This window comes from Thalassophryne amazonica, chromosome 11 (assembly GCF_902500255.1).
Source record: "Thalassophryne amazonica chromosome 11, fThaAma1.1, whole genome shotgun sequence".
Taxonomy (NCBI): Eukaryota; Metazoa; Chordata; class Actinopteri; order Batrachoidiformes; family Batrachoididae; genus Thalassophryne; species Thalassophryne amazonica.
This window is the reverse complement of record NC_047113.1, coordinates 54,252,747-54,271,159: the sequence shown is the minus strand read 5'-3', so window position 1 is coordinate 54,271,159 and position 18,413 is coordinate 54,252,747. Positions and strand designations below refer to the sequence as shown.

The window sequence follows — 18,413 nt, the reverse complement described above, 5'->3', positions numbered from 1 at the left end:
TCATTTTTGATCAGGATATGTCATTCAAAGCGCATATTAAACAAATATGTAGGACTGCTTTTTTGCATTTACGCAATATCTCTAAAATCAGAAAGGTCTTGTCTCAGAGTGATGCTGAAAAACTAATTCATGCATTTATTTCCTCTAGGCTGGACTATTGTAATTCATTATTATCAGGTTGTCCTAAAAGTTCCCTAAAAAGCCTTCAGTTAATTCAAAATGCTGCAGCTAGAGTACTGACGGGGACTAGAAGGAGAGAGCATATCTCACCCATATTGGCCTCTCTTCATTGGCTTCCTGTTAATTCTAGAATAGAATTTAAAATTCTTCTTCTTACTTATAAGGTTTGAATAATCAGGTCCCATCTTATCTTAGGGACCTCGTAGTACCATATCACCCCAATAGAGCGCTTCGCTCTCAGACTGCAGGCTTACTTGTAGTTCCTAGGGTTTGTAAGAGTAGAATGGGAGGCAGAGCCTTCAGCTTTCAGGCTCCTCTCCTGTGGAACCAGCTCCCAATTCAGATCAGGGAGACAGACACCCTCTCTACTTTTAAGATTAGGCTTAAAACTTTCCTTTTTGCTAAAGCTTATAGTTAGGGCTGGATCAGGTGACCCTGAACCATCCCTTAGTTATGCTGCTATAGACGTAGACTGCTGGGGGTTCCCATGATGCACTGTTTCTTTCTCTTTTGCTCTGTATGCACCACTCTGCATTTAATCATTAGTGATCGATCTCTGCTCCCCTCCACAGCATGTCTTTTTCCTGGTTCTCTCCCTCAGCCCCAACCAGTCCCAGCAGAAGACTGCCCCTCCCTGAGCCTGGTTCTGCTGGAGGTTTCTTCCTGTTAAAAGGGAGTTTTTCCTTCCCACTGTAGCCAAGTGCTTGCTCACAGGGGGTCGTTTTGACCGTTGGGGTTTTACATAATTATTGTATGGCCTTGCCTTACAATATAAAGCGCCTTGGGGCAACTGTTTGTTGTGATTTGGCGCTATATAAAAAAAATTGATTGATTGATTGATTGATATGGGGCTGCATGTCAGGTAAAGGCACTGGGGAGATGGCTGTCATTACATCATCAATAAATGCACAAGTTTATGTTGATATTTTGGACAATTGAAAGGATGTTTGGGGATGATGAAATCATTTTTCAAGATGATAATGCATCTTGCCATAGAGCAAAAACTGTGAAAACATTCCTTGCAAAAAGACACATAGGGTCAATGTCAATGAGCAGATCTGATTTGATGCAGGTGTTAGTTTGGGGGATGAAAATTTACAGGGTGAATCCATAATTTATTCCTCAGAATTGAGTGATTCCATATTTTTTTACTCTGCTTGGTCTAAAAAAGTAACCGTTACAATCTTTTTTTCTTGATTTCTTATAGTGTTTCTTAAAGCCAGAAAGTTGCCATTTGAAATGACTTTAGTTTTGTGTCATGTCTGTGATCTGCTTTTTTTCTACAAAATTAAACAACTGAATGAACATCCTCAGAGGCCGGTGATTCCATAATTTTTGCCAGGGGTTGTAGTAAAAAAAAGTAGAAAAGGGGGTGTTTTTCTGATCAGGCTGGGATTTGAACCAAGGATCCTCTGGTTTCAAGCCCAACACTTAACCACTAGACCATCACCTCCCCATAGATCTATAGAGAGAGACTGAGGTGTATAGAAATAATATATATATATAGAGAGAGAGAGAGAGAGAAGTCTCCGTGTCTGCATCTATATGGCAGATTCATAGGTTACTATACTGTATTTCACCTTTCAACTTGCACATTTTCTGTAACATAGATGAGTCGAAGAACATCAGTGTCATGGTGACTACATCTGACAGTGAGGAACAATTCCATTGAATGGAATTTCATTCCTCTGGAGCTGCTTGCTGGTTATTTGTCCGGTTGTTGTTTTCTGGCAGTAACTCTTGATTTACTTTGGCATCCGTTGAGGTTTGCAATACTAGTCACATAGCTCCCTGTGGAGATCCAGCTTCTCTCGTTCCTCCTCGTCCAGCACGAAGCTGTCGATGTAGGAGAAGAGCTCATCTGATCCCACTGGAGTGATGAACCGCTCTCTGTCCACTCCGAACGTATCCAGCAGCACCATGCTGAAGTAGGATCTGGAGATTCTGAACACTTGCCTGCAGTGAAATAATGCAGCAATTAGACTTAGGTTCTGCATATATTTGGGTACTTTTTTGATTTTGGTAGTCACAGAATGCTGTCGCTGAAAACAAATTCTTGAACGTGTATTTGAAGGTATTTTCATCCACAATGGACAACAATGCAAGTGAATCACGAAATACACGGACCCCCATTTTTACTGCCTGGCAACTAGTTGTCCAATTACTTTTGGTCTCCTAAAACACTGTAATTCTGATACTGCACCCCCAATTTGGGCCCAATGACCTGCATGTACCACAACCACATTGTGTGTGTACTATGCAAAATACAGTCAGCAAATAGACTGAAAAATCAATGGATCTGTCCCACACAGTTTAACATGATGGCCCAAAAAGAATAAATACTATAATGAGTTCAATTTAAAAGGAGTTTAATGATAAACTGACTAGAATTTGATTGACACACTAGATCGCAACAAAATGCAAGTTTGGTTTGCTTATTTAAGGGCCTGGTAACACGGCACATGACCACAGCTGGATGAAGGATTGAAAGTCAAAAATCGTAGAGAAAAAGGTGGATGAAACAGCCTGTGCCTCCCCCGTCACCGAATGTGAGTGATGAAAGGGCGGATCGGAACAAAGCCAAAACTAGTGAAAGAAAAATAAAGATAACGTCGCCCGCCATGCTTTCAACAAAATCAAAACGAAACATTCATGATGACGTGACCGATCGCAGCCAGCCTCATCATCACGTCCACAGTACTTACAGGAGAGATTTTGTTTGTCTTCACAACAACAGCGTGTGTGCACACGCAGACCAGCCACAAACAGTTGAAACGTATGCAAATAGATAAAATAGTTGATAAAACATTCTAAACGCTATTGTTTCTGTATGAAAACGTTGATGTTCAGCCCAAACATGGACTATTCATTAGTGATACAAGGATGTTATGTTCAGCTCATCGAAGCTTTAGTTATTGATTCGTTCATATATCGGCAACTTTAGGTCAATACGTCAGATTTGGGAGGTTGGACGAAAGTCAAACGACATGCTAACGTTATAAAAATTAAGCAAACGATAACCATGAAGAAAGAAAGCAAAACAAAATACGGACGCATTGAGGTTGTTGTTGGTATTCGTTCAAATTTTTCAAGTTTAAAAATTCTGACGAAGCACCAGCTGCAGGAACGAAGCTGGACGACTGTTACGATGCCTCCGAAAGTCCACGCAAGTCCAGATTTCTTGTTTCGTTGTCCTTCATTAGTGCCGTGTGATACACACATCACATCTGTCTTCCACCTGCTGGGTCTGTCTTGGATTGTTGTGGGGGAAAATGTAATCTCATGCATGATGGAAACTGGAAGCAGGTGTTGTTAAAGTTGCATGTAGTCTGAAATGACTTTGTTGGCCACCACTGCCTGTTTTACTTGAATATGTTGTGATGGGTAAAGACTCAATATGATCTCAAATGGAACAACTGCATATTATGTGTCTGAGGTTGTGCAAATGATAGATTTAATCAATCAATCAATCAACTTTTTTCTTATATAGCGCCAAATCACAACAAACAGTTGCCCCAAGGCGCTCCATATTGCAAGGCAAGGCCATACAATAACCATGAAAAACCCCAACGGTCAAAACGACCCCCTATGAGCAAGCACTTGGCCACAGTGGGAAGGAAAAACTCCCTTTTAACAGGAAGAAACCTCCAGCAGAACCAGGCTCAGGAGGGGCAGTCTTCTGCTGAGACTGGTTGGGGCTGAGGGAAAGAACCAGGAAAAAGACATGCCGAGAAGGGGGGCAGAGATCGATCACTAATGATTAAATGCAGAGTGATGCATACGGAGCAAAAAAAGAAAGAAACAGTGCATCATGGGAACCCCCCACAGTCTACGTCTAAAGCAACATAACCAAGGGATGGTCCAGGGTCACCCGATCCAGCCCTAACTATAAGCCTTAGCAAAAAGGAAAGTTTTAAGCCTAATCTTAAAAGTAGAGAGGGTATCTGTCTCCCTGATCTGAATTGGGAGCTGGTTCCACAGGAGAGGAGCCTGAAAGCTGAAGGCTCTGCCTCCCATTCTACTCTTACAAACCCTAGGAACCACAAGTAAGCCCGCAGTCTGAGAGCGAAGCGCTCTAATGGGGTAATATGGTACTACGAGGTCCCTAAGATAAGATGGGACCTGATTATTCAAAACCTTATAAGTAAGAAGAAGAATTTTAAATTCTATTCTAGAATTAACAGGAAGCCAATGAAGAGAGGCCAACACGGGTGAGATATGCTCTCTCCTGCTAGTCCCCGTCAGTACTCTAGCTGCAGCATTCTGAACCAACTGAAGGCTTTTTAGGGAACTTTTAGGACAACCTGATAATAATGAATTACAATAGTCCAGCCTAGAGGAAATAAATGCATGAATTAGTTTTTCAGCATCACTCTGAGACAAGACCTTTCTGATTTTAGAAATATTGCGTAAATGCAAAAAGGCAGTCCTACATATTTGTTTAATATGCGCTTTGAATGACATATCCTGATCAAAAATAACTCCAAGATTTCTCACAGTATTACTAGAGATCAGGGAAATGCCATCCAGAGTAACGATCTGGTTAGACACCATGCTTCTAAGATTTGTGGGGCCAAGTACAATAACTTCAGTTTTATCTGAGTTTAAAAGCAGGAAATTAGAGGTCATCCATGTCTTTATGTCTGTAAGACAATCCTGCAGTTTAGCTAATTGGTGCGTATCCTCTGGCTTCATGGATAGATAAAGCTGGGTATCATCTGCGTAACAATGAAAATTTAAGCAATACCGTCTAATAATACTGCCCAAGGGAAGCATGTGTAAAGTGAATAAAATTGGTCCTAGCACAGAACCTTGTGGAACTCCATAATTAACTTTAGTCTGTGAAGAAGATTCCCCATTTACATGAACAAACTGTAATCTATTAGACAAATATGATTTAAACCACCGCAGCGCAATGCCTTTAATACCTATGACATGCTCTAATCTCTGTAATAAAATTTTATGGTCAACAGTATCAAAAGCAGCACTGAGGTCCAACAGAACAAGCACAGAGATAAGTCCACTGTCCGAAGCCATAAGAAGATCATTTGTAACCTTCACTAATGCTGTTTCTGTACTGTGATGAATTCTAAAACCTGACTGAAACTCTTCAAATAGACCATTCCTCTGCAGGTGATCAGTTAGCTGTTTTACAACTACCCTCTCAAGAATCTTTGAGAGAAAAGGAAGGTTGGAGATTGGCCTATAATTAGCTAAGATAGCTGGGTCAAGTGATGGCTTTTTAAGTAATGGTTTAATTACTGCCACCTTAAAGGCCTGTGGTACATAACCAACTAGCAAAGATAGATTGATCATATTTAAGATTGAAGCATTAAATAATGGTAGGACTTCCTTGAGCAGCCTGGCAGGAATGGGGTCTAATAAGCATGTTGATGGTTTGGATGAAGTAACTAATGAAAATAACTCAGGCAGAACATTCGGAGAGAAAGAGTCTAACCAAATACCGGCATCACTGAAAGCAGCCAAAGATAACGATACATCTTTGGGATGGTTATGAGTAATTTTTTCTCTAATAGTCAAAATTTGTTAGCAAAGAAAGTCATGAAGTCATCACTAGTTAAAGTTAATGGAATACTCAGCTCAATAGAGCTCTGACTCTTTGTCAGCCTGGCTACAGTGCTGAAAAGAAACCTGGGGTTGTTCTTATTTTCTTCAATTAGTGATGAGTAGAAAGATGTCCTAGCTTCACGGAGGGCTTTCTTATAGAGCAACAAACTCTTTTTCCAGGCTAAGTGAAGATCTTCTAAATTAGTGAGACGCCATTTCCTCTCCAACTTACGGGTTATCTGCTTTAAGCTACGAGTTTGTGAGTTATACCACGGAGTCAGACACTTCTGATTTAAAGCTCTCTTTTTCAGAGGAGCTACAGCATCCAAAGTTGTCTTCAATGAGGATGTAAAACTATTGACGAGATACTCTAGCTCCCTTACAGAGTTTAGGTAGCTACTCTGCTCTGTGTTGGTATATGACAGAGAACATAAAGAAGGAATCATATCCTTAAACCTAGTTACAGCGCTTTCTGAAAGACTTCTAGTGTAATGAAACTTATTCCCCACTGCTGGGTAGTCCATCAGGGTAAATGTAAATGTTATTAAAAAATGATCAGACAGAAGGGAGTTTCAGGGAATACTGTTAAGTCTTCTATTTCCATACCATAAGTCAGAACAAGATCTAAAATATGATTAAAGTGGTGGGTGGACTCATTTACTTTTTGAGCAAAGCCGATAGAGTCTAATAATAGATTAAATGCAGTGTTGAGGCTGTCATTCTCAGCATCTGTGTGGATGTTAAAATCGCCCACTATAATTATCTTATCTGAGCTAAGCACTAAGTCAGACAAAAGGTCTGAAAATTCACAGAGAAACTCACAGTAACGACCAGGTGGACGATAGATAATAACAAATAAAACTGGTTTTTGGGACTTCCAATTTGGATGGACAAGACTAAGAGACAAGCTTTCAAATGAATTAAAGCTCTGTCTAGGTTTTTGATTAATTAATAAGCTGGAATGGAAGATTGCTGCTAATCCTCCGCCCCGGCCCGTACTACGAGCATTCTGACAGTTAGTGTGACTCGGGGGTGTTGACTCATTTAAACTAACATATTCATCCTGCTGTAACCAAGTTTCTGTTAGGCAGAATAAATCAATATGTTGATCAATTATTATATCATTTACCAACAGGGACTTAGAAGAAAGAGACCTAATGTTTAATAGACCACATTTAACTGTTTTAGTCTGTGGTGCAATTGAAGGTGCTATATTATTTTTTCTTTTTGAATTTTATGCTTAAATAGATTTTTGCTAGTTATTGGTGGTCTGGGAGCAGGCACCGTCTCTACGGGGATGGGGTAATGAGGGGATGGCAGGGGGAGAGAAGCTGCAGAGAGGTGTATAAGACCACAGTTCTGCCTCCTGGTCCCAACGCTAGACAGTCACAGTTTGGAGGATCCAAAAAAATTGGCCAGATTTCTAGAAATGAGAGTTGCTCCATCCAAAGTGGGATGGATGCCGTCTCTCCTAACAAGACCAGGTTTTCCCCAGAAGCTTTGCCAATTATCTATGAAGCCCACCTCATTTTTTGGACACCACTCAGACAGCCAGCAATTCAAGGAGAACATGCGGCTAAACATGTCACTCCCGGTCTGATTGGGGAGGGGCCCAGAGAAAACTACAGAGTCCGACATTGTTTTTGCAAAGTTACACACCGATTTAATGTTAATTTTAGTGACCTCCGATTGGCGTAACCGAGTGTCATTACTGCCGACGTGAATTACAATCTTACCAAATTTACGCTTAGCCTTAGCCAGCAATTTCAAATGTCCTTCAATGTCGCCTGCTCTGGCCCCCGGAAGACAATTGACAATGGTTGCTGGTGTCGCTAACTTCACATTTCTCAAAACAGAGTCGCCAATAACCAGAGTTTGATCCTCGGCGGGTGTGTCGTCGAGTGGGGAAAAACGGTTAGAGATGTGAACGGGTTGACGGTGTACACGGGGCTTCTGTTTAGGGCTACGCTTCCTCCTCACAGTCACCCAGTCAGCCTGCTTTCCCGACTGCACGGGATCTGCCAGGGGGGAACTAACGGCGGCTAAGCTACCTTGGTCCGCACCGACTACAGGGGCCTGGCTAGCTGTAGAATTTTCCACAGTGCGGAGCCGAGTCTCCACAATTTAGGAACAGATTTTTTTTTTTTATTAAACCTCCTGTACAGCCCCATCCACTGGCTGTCTTGTACTTAAAGCTCTCTTCAGGCGTCTGACTTTGTACATTTTCCACAGTGCTTTAGTATAACATGTCTGCAGAGACTGAAAGTGAAGCCAAAGTTTCCAGCTGTGGAAAAAATGAACGGTGCCCCCACTCAAAACACTGGTGGTGGTTGGGGTAGGGGAAAGCGAGCTTTGTATTGGAGTTTAAAGCAGACACCATGCATGAAGGCAGGACTACAATGACTCTGACCTCTACCCAAATCACTGACCCCTGGCTGACTTTGCTTGGACAATTCCAGAATCCATTCAAGTGCAAGTGACATTTGGTCTAAAATCAGGTTGAAAAATCAAATTGCTCATCTTTTGCTGAAATGAATTTGACAGGAATTTTGAGAACAATCTTCACTGACCTACCAAGTTTGGTAAAAATTAAAAAAAAAAAAAAAGACCTGGAAGGAGCAGGCCAAGAAACAGACAGGCAGGGTATGACCTTGACCCCAGTGACTGACCTTTGGTCAATTTAATCTGGCCTGGGCAATTCCAAAACCCACTTTCATATATGTGCCATGTTTAGTGCAAATCTGAAGTGGGGTAGGGGAAAAAAAAATAAAAAATTTTGAGCTTTGACCCCAATGACTGACATTTTGTAAATTTGACCTCACTTGAGTAATTCAAGGACCGACGTCCATATGTGTGCCAAGTTTACTGAGAATCTGAGTGGGGGAATTGTCAAAAGTTTGAGCTTTGACCCAAATGACCTTGACCTTTGCTAAAATAAACTCTTCAAATACAATTCTGAGACTTAACATCATCCACATATCAAGTTTGAAGGACATTAGCCAAAGGACTTGGAAGGAGCAAGGGAGGGGAAACACACAGACCAATATTTTGATCTTTGAGCCAAACGAGCTTTGCCTAAAAAAAAAAAATAAATAAATAAAAATTGGGCAGTTCTGGGGTCATCTTACATGAACACAGCAAGTTTGGTAGAAATTGACCAAAGTACCAAAGGGGCTTAATGTAACAAACACACATATTCCAGTATGATGTCCGCTGAGGATGACGGGTGCTGATGTTTATTGGTTGGTTAGTTGTCATGGCACTAGAGTGATTGGGGCCACATGGCAAGTTCAAAAATACAACAACGGGTATCTTTGCAGTTGCTATTCTTAAAGAGTGCTTAATGGAGTTTTATCTCTGGTTTCCTTTTTATGAAGAGGCTCATAGCTTTCAATAAAAGGGTGGCTATCCTTTTTTTTTCAAATACTTAAATTGTCACAGTGGAGCAGCAAAGTATCAGTTACCTCAAACCCTCGATGACCTCAGAATCCAGTTGATTTTCCCTGATGCGGCCCGTCTCATTAGGTGGTAATCCAAGGAGTTCGATCACCGTGACGTGTCTCAGATCTAATCCACAGTCTGCTTTCTAATAAACACACAAACATAAATTAAGGTTGGAAGGATTTTTTTTTAACCTTTTCCAACATTAAATTCTGTGTTTCTGTGTAATGTCTCCTGCAGCTTCACATTTCCTCACTTGTATCATGATGTTCTGCAGTTTGTAGTCTGAGTCACTGAGGTCAGGTGCAGACAAGACCAGCAGCCTCCTCTTCTCATAGAACTGATCCAGAAGCGCACCCACCGTCCTCACGTCTGCTTTAAACTCCATCGCTGCATGGAAACACCGACGGTCACCTTTCTACTCATTTTACTGTTGCAGCTCATGCAAACTCTGTACTCACGAACACACTCGGCGGCGTCTTCACTCCAGCTGCGGTCGAACTGGCAAACCCGGCTGGACACGCCCCTCCGCTCATACCCTCCGTCACAGTGGTACTCACATGTTGCGCCGTAGTTATTCCCATCAGAGGAGCAGGTGAGGTACCCGTGCATGGGTGCACTTAGAGCTACACATCTTCTCACTGGAACAGCAACAGAGTTAAATAATGTTTTCCATCTCTAAGCACGGATCAAGCATTCTTTAAGTTATGCTTGTTGGATTAATTTATTCAAATGATCACCCTAATTAGTGCTTTGTGTGTGTGTGTGTGTGTGTGTGTGTGTGTGTGTGTGTGTGTATGTGTGTGTGTGTGTGTGTTATTGCATTTGTGACACTACTACCTTCCGCAAGTCTATCAGAGGATTTGAAGCAATGACTTTAAAAAAAATCAAGCTCATTAACATGCAAATTTATTTAGCAAACTATCTCAAAATGCAATCAGCTGTACCAATGGCATCAGTATCAAGTGTCTGCCCTCTATTCCTAAGGAGTTACCATCTTCAGAAGAAAGATTTTTCTGCTTACTAATATGCAAAAACAAACCAAACAATCCTAAAATGTAATCAGCTCATTTATGTGCTTATTCATGTTCAATAAAAACCATTTCATCCCCTTTAATGTGCAAATATCTGAATCTGCCATGAACTTGTCTGTCCTGCAAAGCATACGTATGGCATAAATATCAAGTGGCTGCCGTGTATTCTTATTATTGTGTTCAGAAGAAAATTCACTTTGTCATTATTAATATGCAAATACATACACACACAAACAAATAAAACCTAATCGGCTCATTTTTTCCCCTGGGGGTACCTATGGTCTAAGTATCAAGCGTCTACCATGTGGTGTTAATGAGTTATACGTTCATTGAAATATTGTCTCAGCATATATACAAACACACGCAAACATGGAATGTGGTGCATATTGTGTACTCAGTGATGGGATACAAAAAGAAAATCGATTTCCTGTGACTATTTTGGGAGCTCACCCTCAACACGGACAATGAACTTGCAGGCGGCCCTGTTTCTGGCTTGATCGTACACTTTGTATCGGACAATTGTCAGTCCCTCTTTAAAGTCCGTCCCTGGCTCCTGGCCAACAAGTATCACCCTGCAGAAAGATAAAAAAAAAAAAAAATAGAATATTTCACTACTTTCAAAAAACAACAAGGGGAAAAAGGAGAGAGAGGGAGTTACTTACTCGAGCGTTTTATCAGCAGTGTCCGTTGCAGCAGGAGGATCCCAGGACACAGTGGCTGTGAGTTTTCCAGGTTCTGCGACTTTTAGTCTGGATGGAGGACATTTGATCTTCGGAGGGTCTGTGTCTGTCATGACAATTTGGAAAAGTACAACAGTGTGGTCAGTACTGCAGAAAGGAAATGCATGTCGACATACTTCTGCCATGGTTAAAATGAACAGATAGAAAAAGACGATTGCGCAAAATTCTGAATTCAGTCCAAAGAACAGAGGAGCAGGAAAATGCACTCAGTGTATCTGTATGACTGCACACATTAAGCACACGGGCTTGTGAAAGAGAATGGAAAAAGTGTGGATGGAGTCCATTTACGTTCCTGCTCTAAACGTAGGGCAAAGGCATAACTATGGGGTGGATATCAGGTTTAAATCCACCCTGGAACATTACACACAATGTGGTGCAGAAATGAGGCTTTCTGAAAGTTTGAAACTGGCTGCTTCACAAAATATTTCACCATTTTTTTAATAAACTTCTTTGGCTAATATGGTAAATAATCAAACTGCTTCAAATAATTCCTTAAAAGACAAACTGAAACAACTTGTTTGCACAATGATTCCTTGTTTATGAACTTTAATTGAGCCAACTGCCTCACAAAATTATCTGAAATGCTCAAAACAACAAATGAAAGAATTAGGAAAACCCTTGAAATAACAATTGAAATGCTTGAAATCAGAAAGATGCTTGAAGCAATAAATGAAACAATTCCATCAGAAAAATGATTCATTGCATTCAGCTACTTGGAACTCACCAACTTGCTTCACAACAGCACATGAAGCCATAACTTCAAAATGTGATTGACTGTCAAAACACTTGAAGCCTTTGTTTCAGAAGATTTTAGTGTTTCAATATGTTCAAAACATGACACAACTGCATCAGAAAAATTATTCATTGATTTTAAGGGTGCTTGAAACTTGAAATGACCAATTGCTTCACAAAACAGTACACTTTTTGAATAGTGATGGTCAAATGAGGCTCAATGAAGCATTGGACTTTTTTCTGAGTGCAGTAGATGGCAGTGTCTATTTAAAAATAGTAATAATAATAAAATAAGTTAACTAAAGTGCATTGTTCTTTGAACTCTCTCCTTTTTTGACACTGCCATCTAAATGGGCTCAGAAAAAAACATGCACCAAATGCTTCAGAAGGCCTCACATGGCCGTCACTATTTTCAAAGATCTCAAAACTGTAGAGGGGAAAAAGAAAAAAAAGAAAAAAAGATTCACTGTGTCAAAATACCTGACATCAAATGAAGGACTTGTTTCACAACAAATTTGATGTTTCAAAATGATAACACTAAAAAAAGGAAAGGATTGCTTCAAAAAATGATTTGCTGTTTTGAGATATTTGAAAGTCTAAAATGAACCAAATCTATTCAGAAATACCAGCTACGGCTACGCTGTGACAGTGACCTCTAGTGGACTATTGGATGTAAAGTTGATGTGAATCACAATTTGAACAGTTTTACTTTGAAAATCAGACTTGCTGTATTTTGCTTGAATCTGCATAGTAAGACGCTGTAATGCACCTGAACAAACGGGCTGTGGACCGCTCCACGATCCCCCACGCAGACACGTTCGGGAGTGTTCCCCCTCGATACGGTAGCCGGGGTTACAGGTGAAGTCACACCTAGAATCCACCATGAAGCCGTGAGTGCAGGTGTACTTGCCGTGTGGAGTTAGTGGCAGCACATGACAACGCATTTCTGCAGAAACATTACCACAAAGACACAGGACGTCAGGCAAAATCCTCTGATGCATCATAGAACCTGTTCAGTGCTTCAAAGTGCGAGGAAGTGAAAAGGCCACATACTGCGGCAGAAAGCCGTCCCAGACCAGCGGCGGTTGGCAAGACATTGAATAGATCTCCTCCCCAGCAGTCTGTATCCACGATCGCAGCTCATCTGACAGCGACTTCCCAGCGAGCTCCAGTAGGCCCTCCCTCGAGGGGAGTGGCACATCACCTCCCCATTGGTCAGGCTGGGAGAATGGCACCAATGCGGGTCTGCGTTAACGAGGGACCACACCCAATAAATGACAGCTGACGTCTGATGGAGAGAAGAAGGACGCTAAAGATCTGCTAATGGCTATTCTTTGATGCCCCTGTGGCCCTTAATTGGAGTAAGCGGGTATAGAAAATGGATGGATGATGCAAAATGATGTCATCAACCTGTAATATGTTTGATGTTGCTGACATCAATGAGCGAAGCTCTTCACTATCTGTGTATATATCATCAAACAATAATTTAAAATTGAATCATTGTTGCAGAAACTCAAAGTAATGATAGGATACTTCACAACTGTCGTTACGATTGTTTTTTTAACAACAATATTGTAATAATAATGTAAAGAAAGACGTTTGTGCCATTTCTGGTTTGTATCTTCGTCTACCATTGAGCGAGCTCGCGCCGCTGTCGCTTCACTCATATAAACTCACTACCGCCTCCTACAGGACAGTGCTGCTTTGGGGGAGGGCAAACATACTTTAATTTAGCTACTTATTGAAATCACTTACAAGAATGTGGATTTAATAGATTTTCACTCAAAAACACCAAGGTCATTCCTCACACAAGATGGCAGATGAAAATATCGCCAAAACTAGCTTAAAGTCAGCTCTAGTCTTTTGTTTTTTTTCTTCACTATCACTATGAGTTTAACAAACTACTGTAACTATGGGTAGCTCAAGCAAATATTTGCAGGGATGTTACCTTAGTTAGCTCGGATTTGATAACTAATGTTAGGTAAGGAGGCCCCCGATAGGAGTCACCTTTCCCAAGGCCACACCCAATTGGGAAATTGTTTGAGTTATTGTTGTATTTTCTTCAGGTTTTTTTTTTTTTTTTTTTCGATTTGTTTTGTTAGTAAAAGATTCTTTTGTTGGTATTTTGTTTATGCGCATGCTGAATAAAACGTATTCATTCATTCATTCATTCAAATGACACTCTGATAACAACGTCAAGTCTAAATAGCAGTACTCTCCAAACCCAGAAATCCAGTAATTCTCAGAAAACCTTTTGACCTCTGTGAAAAACATTATTTAAGCTACAAATGATTCCTCAAGCAGCATGAAAAAGGCGTCTTTCAACTGCACCTTTGTAGTCTAGTTGTGCTGTGTAGTCGTCCTCCGGAGCTACGTCATTGTAGATGTCTTGTACCGTGGCCCCAACACCAACTAAAATAGCAAACACATTCAAATAGAGAATTAAAAACTCTGCTTTATGTGAAATATGGCTCTCTGCTCAGTAAACCCTTGTGATTAGTCAGGATTTTGACTGTATAAAATGTAGGTCATACAGAGGCTCAGAGATTACAATCCCCAAAAAAGCCTGGATTTTATAATCAGTGACACTGAAAGAAAGTCCTCTGGACTTTAAACCCAAAATCATAGTGAAAACAGTGAGTTTATGAACTGGTGCAAAGACATAGTGGGTCTGTTGAAGAAACAAATCATCACTACACAGATTTCATATTTGACCCACATTTACGCATACCGACCAAAATTATTTTGCGTAGTGAACTACAGTACGTGTCCGTCTGCGTGCTCAACAACTCCAGGAGCATTTGTCCTGCAGTCTTCCCTTTGGTGTCAAATTATATAGAAGACACAAGTTTCTATAAGCTCTATTAGAACACTGAAATGGAAGTGTTACCATGGTAACTGCTGAGACTAAAGAGCAGACTATGCGTCTAAATTATTCAATGATGTCAAGTTTCTATTTGCACAAATTGATTTTTTCCCCCCGGAAAATGTCTAAAACTGGTTGTTTTGACCTTTCCCCCAATTAAAGCACCCCTTTGCAACAAATGCAATATGCAACCTCACCACTAAATGACACTAAATCCTCCATGCTGTAGCTTTAAGGATAACGGAATTCAAGTTTGGACTATTTTTATCCAAAGCCAAAATATGGCCATCAGGAATCGCGAAGGCATTGTGTCCACCCATCCGTCTGTCTGTCCTCAGCATATAACTCCAATCCTATTACCGCCATGGTCTTCAAATTCACAGGGAACATTCTTGGGACACAGAGCTTGGACAAGTTCAAAGATGGCTAACCTTGACCTATTGTAAGAGGTCAAAAAGACACATTCTGTTTCCTATTGTTATGCTCATACGGCCGAGGGTATTTTAGCATTGTGATATATATTTTTTATTGTCATGGGCACACAGAACCATATACTATGGCATTATAGGATCCAAAGAATTAATTTGCACGAATCAGTGTCAAGCATGTAAGGTGCAGGTGTTGCACGTTTTGAGTGCTTCATCCTGTTGCATGGCCCGAAATTGCTAAGTTTCTATTTCACCCAAATGTACATTTTTGAAGATTTGAGTTCTACCATTTGAAATGCAAATAAATTGGGTCATTTCACAGCAAACAATGGAGTATGCTTTTACTTTCTATTTCAATCCCACCACCTTCAGGCTCTTCCAAACCCTGAACACTCAAACATGTGTACTGCCCTGTTGTCTTCACTCCTGAATTTTAAATATTTAACTCCGTCCCTCTGTGCACGTCCATCCTGCTCCCTCAGCATTTGTGGTTCAGGAATAAAATTCCATTGAGATTACAAAAATGACTCCACGTTTCTAACTTCAGAGTGTGTCAACCTCCACCCCCACATTTCTAGTGGGTTCCTGAACAGATTCTTCAGCTTTTTCTTCACGCCGAGGTTCATCTACCAGTTTTCCTTACAGTCAGCAGCTCTCGAAGCTGCTCCAATTTGTTCCTAATGAGTACAATGTTTTGTTCCACTCAGAAGCACTTCCTGGACTGAGACTTGCTAATTCCCCCTCACAGAGAATTAGTCACAGTGGAAATAAACCAGCTCAAGTCATCATCAGATGTATGAAAAATCTGCAATGGAGGGCTGAAGACAAGCTGCAACCAGCCTGTGTAGACATGTGTTACATTCTTTAATTGGTCAGTTTGCCTTTTTAAAGACATTTATCAAGACAAAAGCTATTTTCTGTTTTATTTTAAACATGTTTAACAAATTTTAAAACTGGAATTTAGATTTTAAAAATGTAGTTAAACAACATTCATTCTGAAAACACAGCAATAATATAGTTTTATGTGTCTTTTTTAAAATACACAACAAAGACAGACTGGTTTAAAGTGTCTTAAGTGATTTTGAAAATGCTTTATAACGGTTTAGCTGCTACAATGTTGATTTTAAATTGTTCTGAGCCAACAGAAATTGTATTTAAACTGGATTAACTCTGGGGGGAAAAACACATACAACAACCCAGAAACAATAAGGTTTTAACTTATTTTAAACTGATCCATGTCAAAAATGTCTTAATTAACTTCAAATAGAATTTAAAACCATCCAAAGCAGTCAGCTAATGTGAAAATAATTTTACATTCTGAACCAATGGAAAATATGTTTAAATATCCATTTTCTGAAAGGAGGTGGGAAAAATGTAGTTTTATTATTTATTTATTGTATTTGAAATGGCATAAACAAACTAAAATGTGTGAAATACCAAGTGTTCCAATACTTTTGGAGGGCACTGTAAATAAGTGACATTATTTGATGATGGCACATTGTAGCACTGTCGTGCGTAAGGCAGTAATACGAGTAAAATAAGTATACAGTTACAGAACAGACAGTCATGAGGATGAGGGGGAGACATGAGTCACACTGATGTGGGTGTGCAGATTGCAGCCGAGCTGTGCTGCAGATGGCTGACAAATGCTGCTTGTTTTTGACTTGTCTTGCAGAGAGCATTTAATGATTTTTAAAAATCTCTAGTGGATTGTCCTCAGTGTGTGAGTCTGTGTGGGTGGATGATGCTGCAGGATTAAAGGGCCCTGAGGGGACGCAGTAATTAACATGCACTGCATTGGACATGCATTGGAGCAGAGCTGTAATTAAAGTGACTTGGTCAGCAGCAGACTGCAGCTCAGCTGTGCAGTTTGATCCGCTCGATCTGGATCTGGATCTGGACTGTGGCCAGATGCATGTCGGGAGATGTGATCGGGCTGCCTTCCTGCTCCTCGTTCTTTTTTGGAGGAATGGACTCAATTTGCATTCAAGTGACCTCAAAAAAAATCCAGCACATCTGCATGTGATACAAAAGTGATCCCTGCATTTTCAAACTGCAGGAGGACTGTTTTTGTAACTTTTGGTGTCGACCTCTCAAGAAACAAATTCTATTTATACACTAATGACAAACTACTGAATTCATGCTCACTAACTCACCTGTGAAGCACAAAATGATGATCACAGCAACACGTCTGAGTGGCATTCCTCCAAATTTAAAGTCTGTACTCGCAGATTTGAAACTGGTGAGAAGGAAAAAGTTGCGCAATTTTTCAAGTTCCGCAGTAAAACAAGAGAAAGTTAGAATCCAGACGAAAATGAGGAAACTTTTAAAAAATAATAATGATAAATCTTCGTTTATTGGGGAGAATAAAAGTCGCTGTCAACGTACAATCCTCCGAAGGTTCGTCGTTGAACCAAACATTCCTCTAGCTCAGAAACAAAAACCACTTGGTGGCACTAACGGACTTCTCGTGTTCGCGTGGCTCCGCCCACTGCTGCATTAAACATAAGGGAGGCGTGCTCTAAAGTTACACACGCCTAGAAAGTCAAAATCTTAGAAAAAACATTGACTGAATAATTTCAATACGATCAATGGTCGTTTGTTTGAGGAGATATTGATTTTAAATCATTATATTATTATTTTAAATTTTTTTTGATTTTTTTCTGAGAGATAATATGACAATAAAATTACAAGCAAATAAAAACAATGGCCTAATTCCCACAAAAAAATTAAAGAAAAACATATTTCCATTGCCAGTGGTTATAATGTACAATTTACATTAAACTAGTTTTGTTAATTTTACAGTATACATTGTTATAATGGTAAATTTCTTGTAAAAAAAAGTTCAATAACAAAATAATTTTTCTTATCTATAATGCTGAATAGACTTTATTATACTACAAAATCATAACATATTTTCATCAGCATTTGTTTGCTATAGATGTTCACACACCAGATGTAAAGACGCTCAGGCATGCCAAAAAAGAAAAGAAATTATGTGTGACTGAAGGAGAAACAATAAACTAACCCACTGAATGATCATTCAAAAATTAATTCATGATTTTCATCCAACCTGGTGGAAATTACTTAGAATAGATCTAAAAGGACGGTCAGATTCCTCAAAATATCAAAATTCTCGAAAACTGTGACAAACATTATGTCAGTAAATTGATTGTTTTTTAAACTGATGAAAAAGTTGTGCTGAGATCTGAAACAGGCAAATTATTTTTATTAGGCTTTTTAACTTGACAAGATAAACTCTTTTAGCAAAATTTGCACTGCTTATTTTATAAAAATGTGACCCTTTCAATTTTTCTGTCATTCTGTCAGTTACTTACAAAAACAACAACTTTAAAAAGTTGTTGTTGTTGTATTCCTCTACAATGCATTTTCAAAAACCTAGAATTTCCCAGCCTGGAGTAGA

General features: G+C 39.9%; 1 protein-coding gene across 1 annotated transcript; it reads right to left on the bottom strand.

Annotated features, from left to right (window-relative positions):
- Positions 1-1,929: 1,929 nt before the first annotated feature.
- srpx2 (sushi-repeat containing protein X-linked 2) lies at positions 1,930-17,453 on the bottom strand. Its single transcript, XM_034182078.1, has 10 exons — positions 17,146-17,453; positions 14,027-14,107; positions 12,749-12,940; positions 12,465-12,641; positions 10,886-11,009; positions 10,674-10,795; positions 9,651-9,830; positions 9,446-9,579; positions 9,213-9,334; positions 1,930-2,136 (listed from the first exon to the last, which is right to left on the bottom strand). The coding sequence occupies exons 1-10, from the start codon at positions 17,189-17,191 to the stop codon at positions 1,956-1,958; spliced, it is 1,359 nt and encodes a 452-aa protein (XP_034037969.1). The 5' UTR covers positions 17,192-17,453; the 3' UTR covers positions 1,930-1,955.
- Positions 17,454-18,413: the final 960 nt, after the last annotated feature.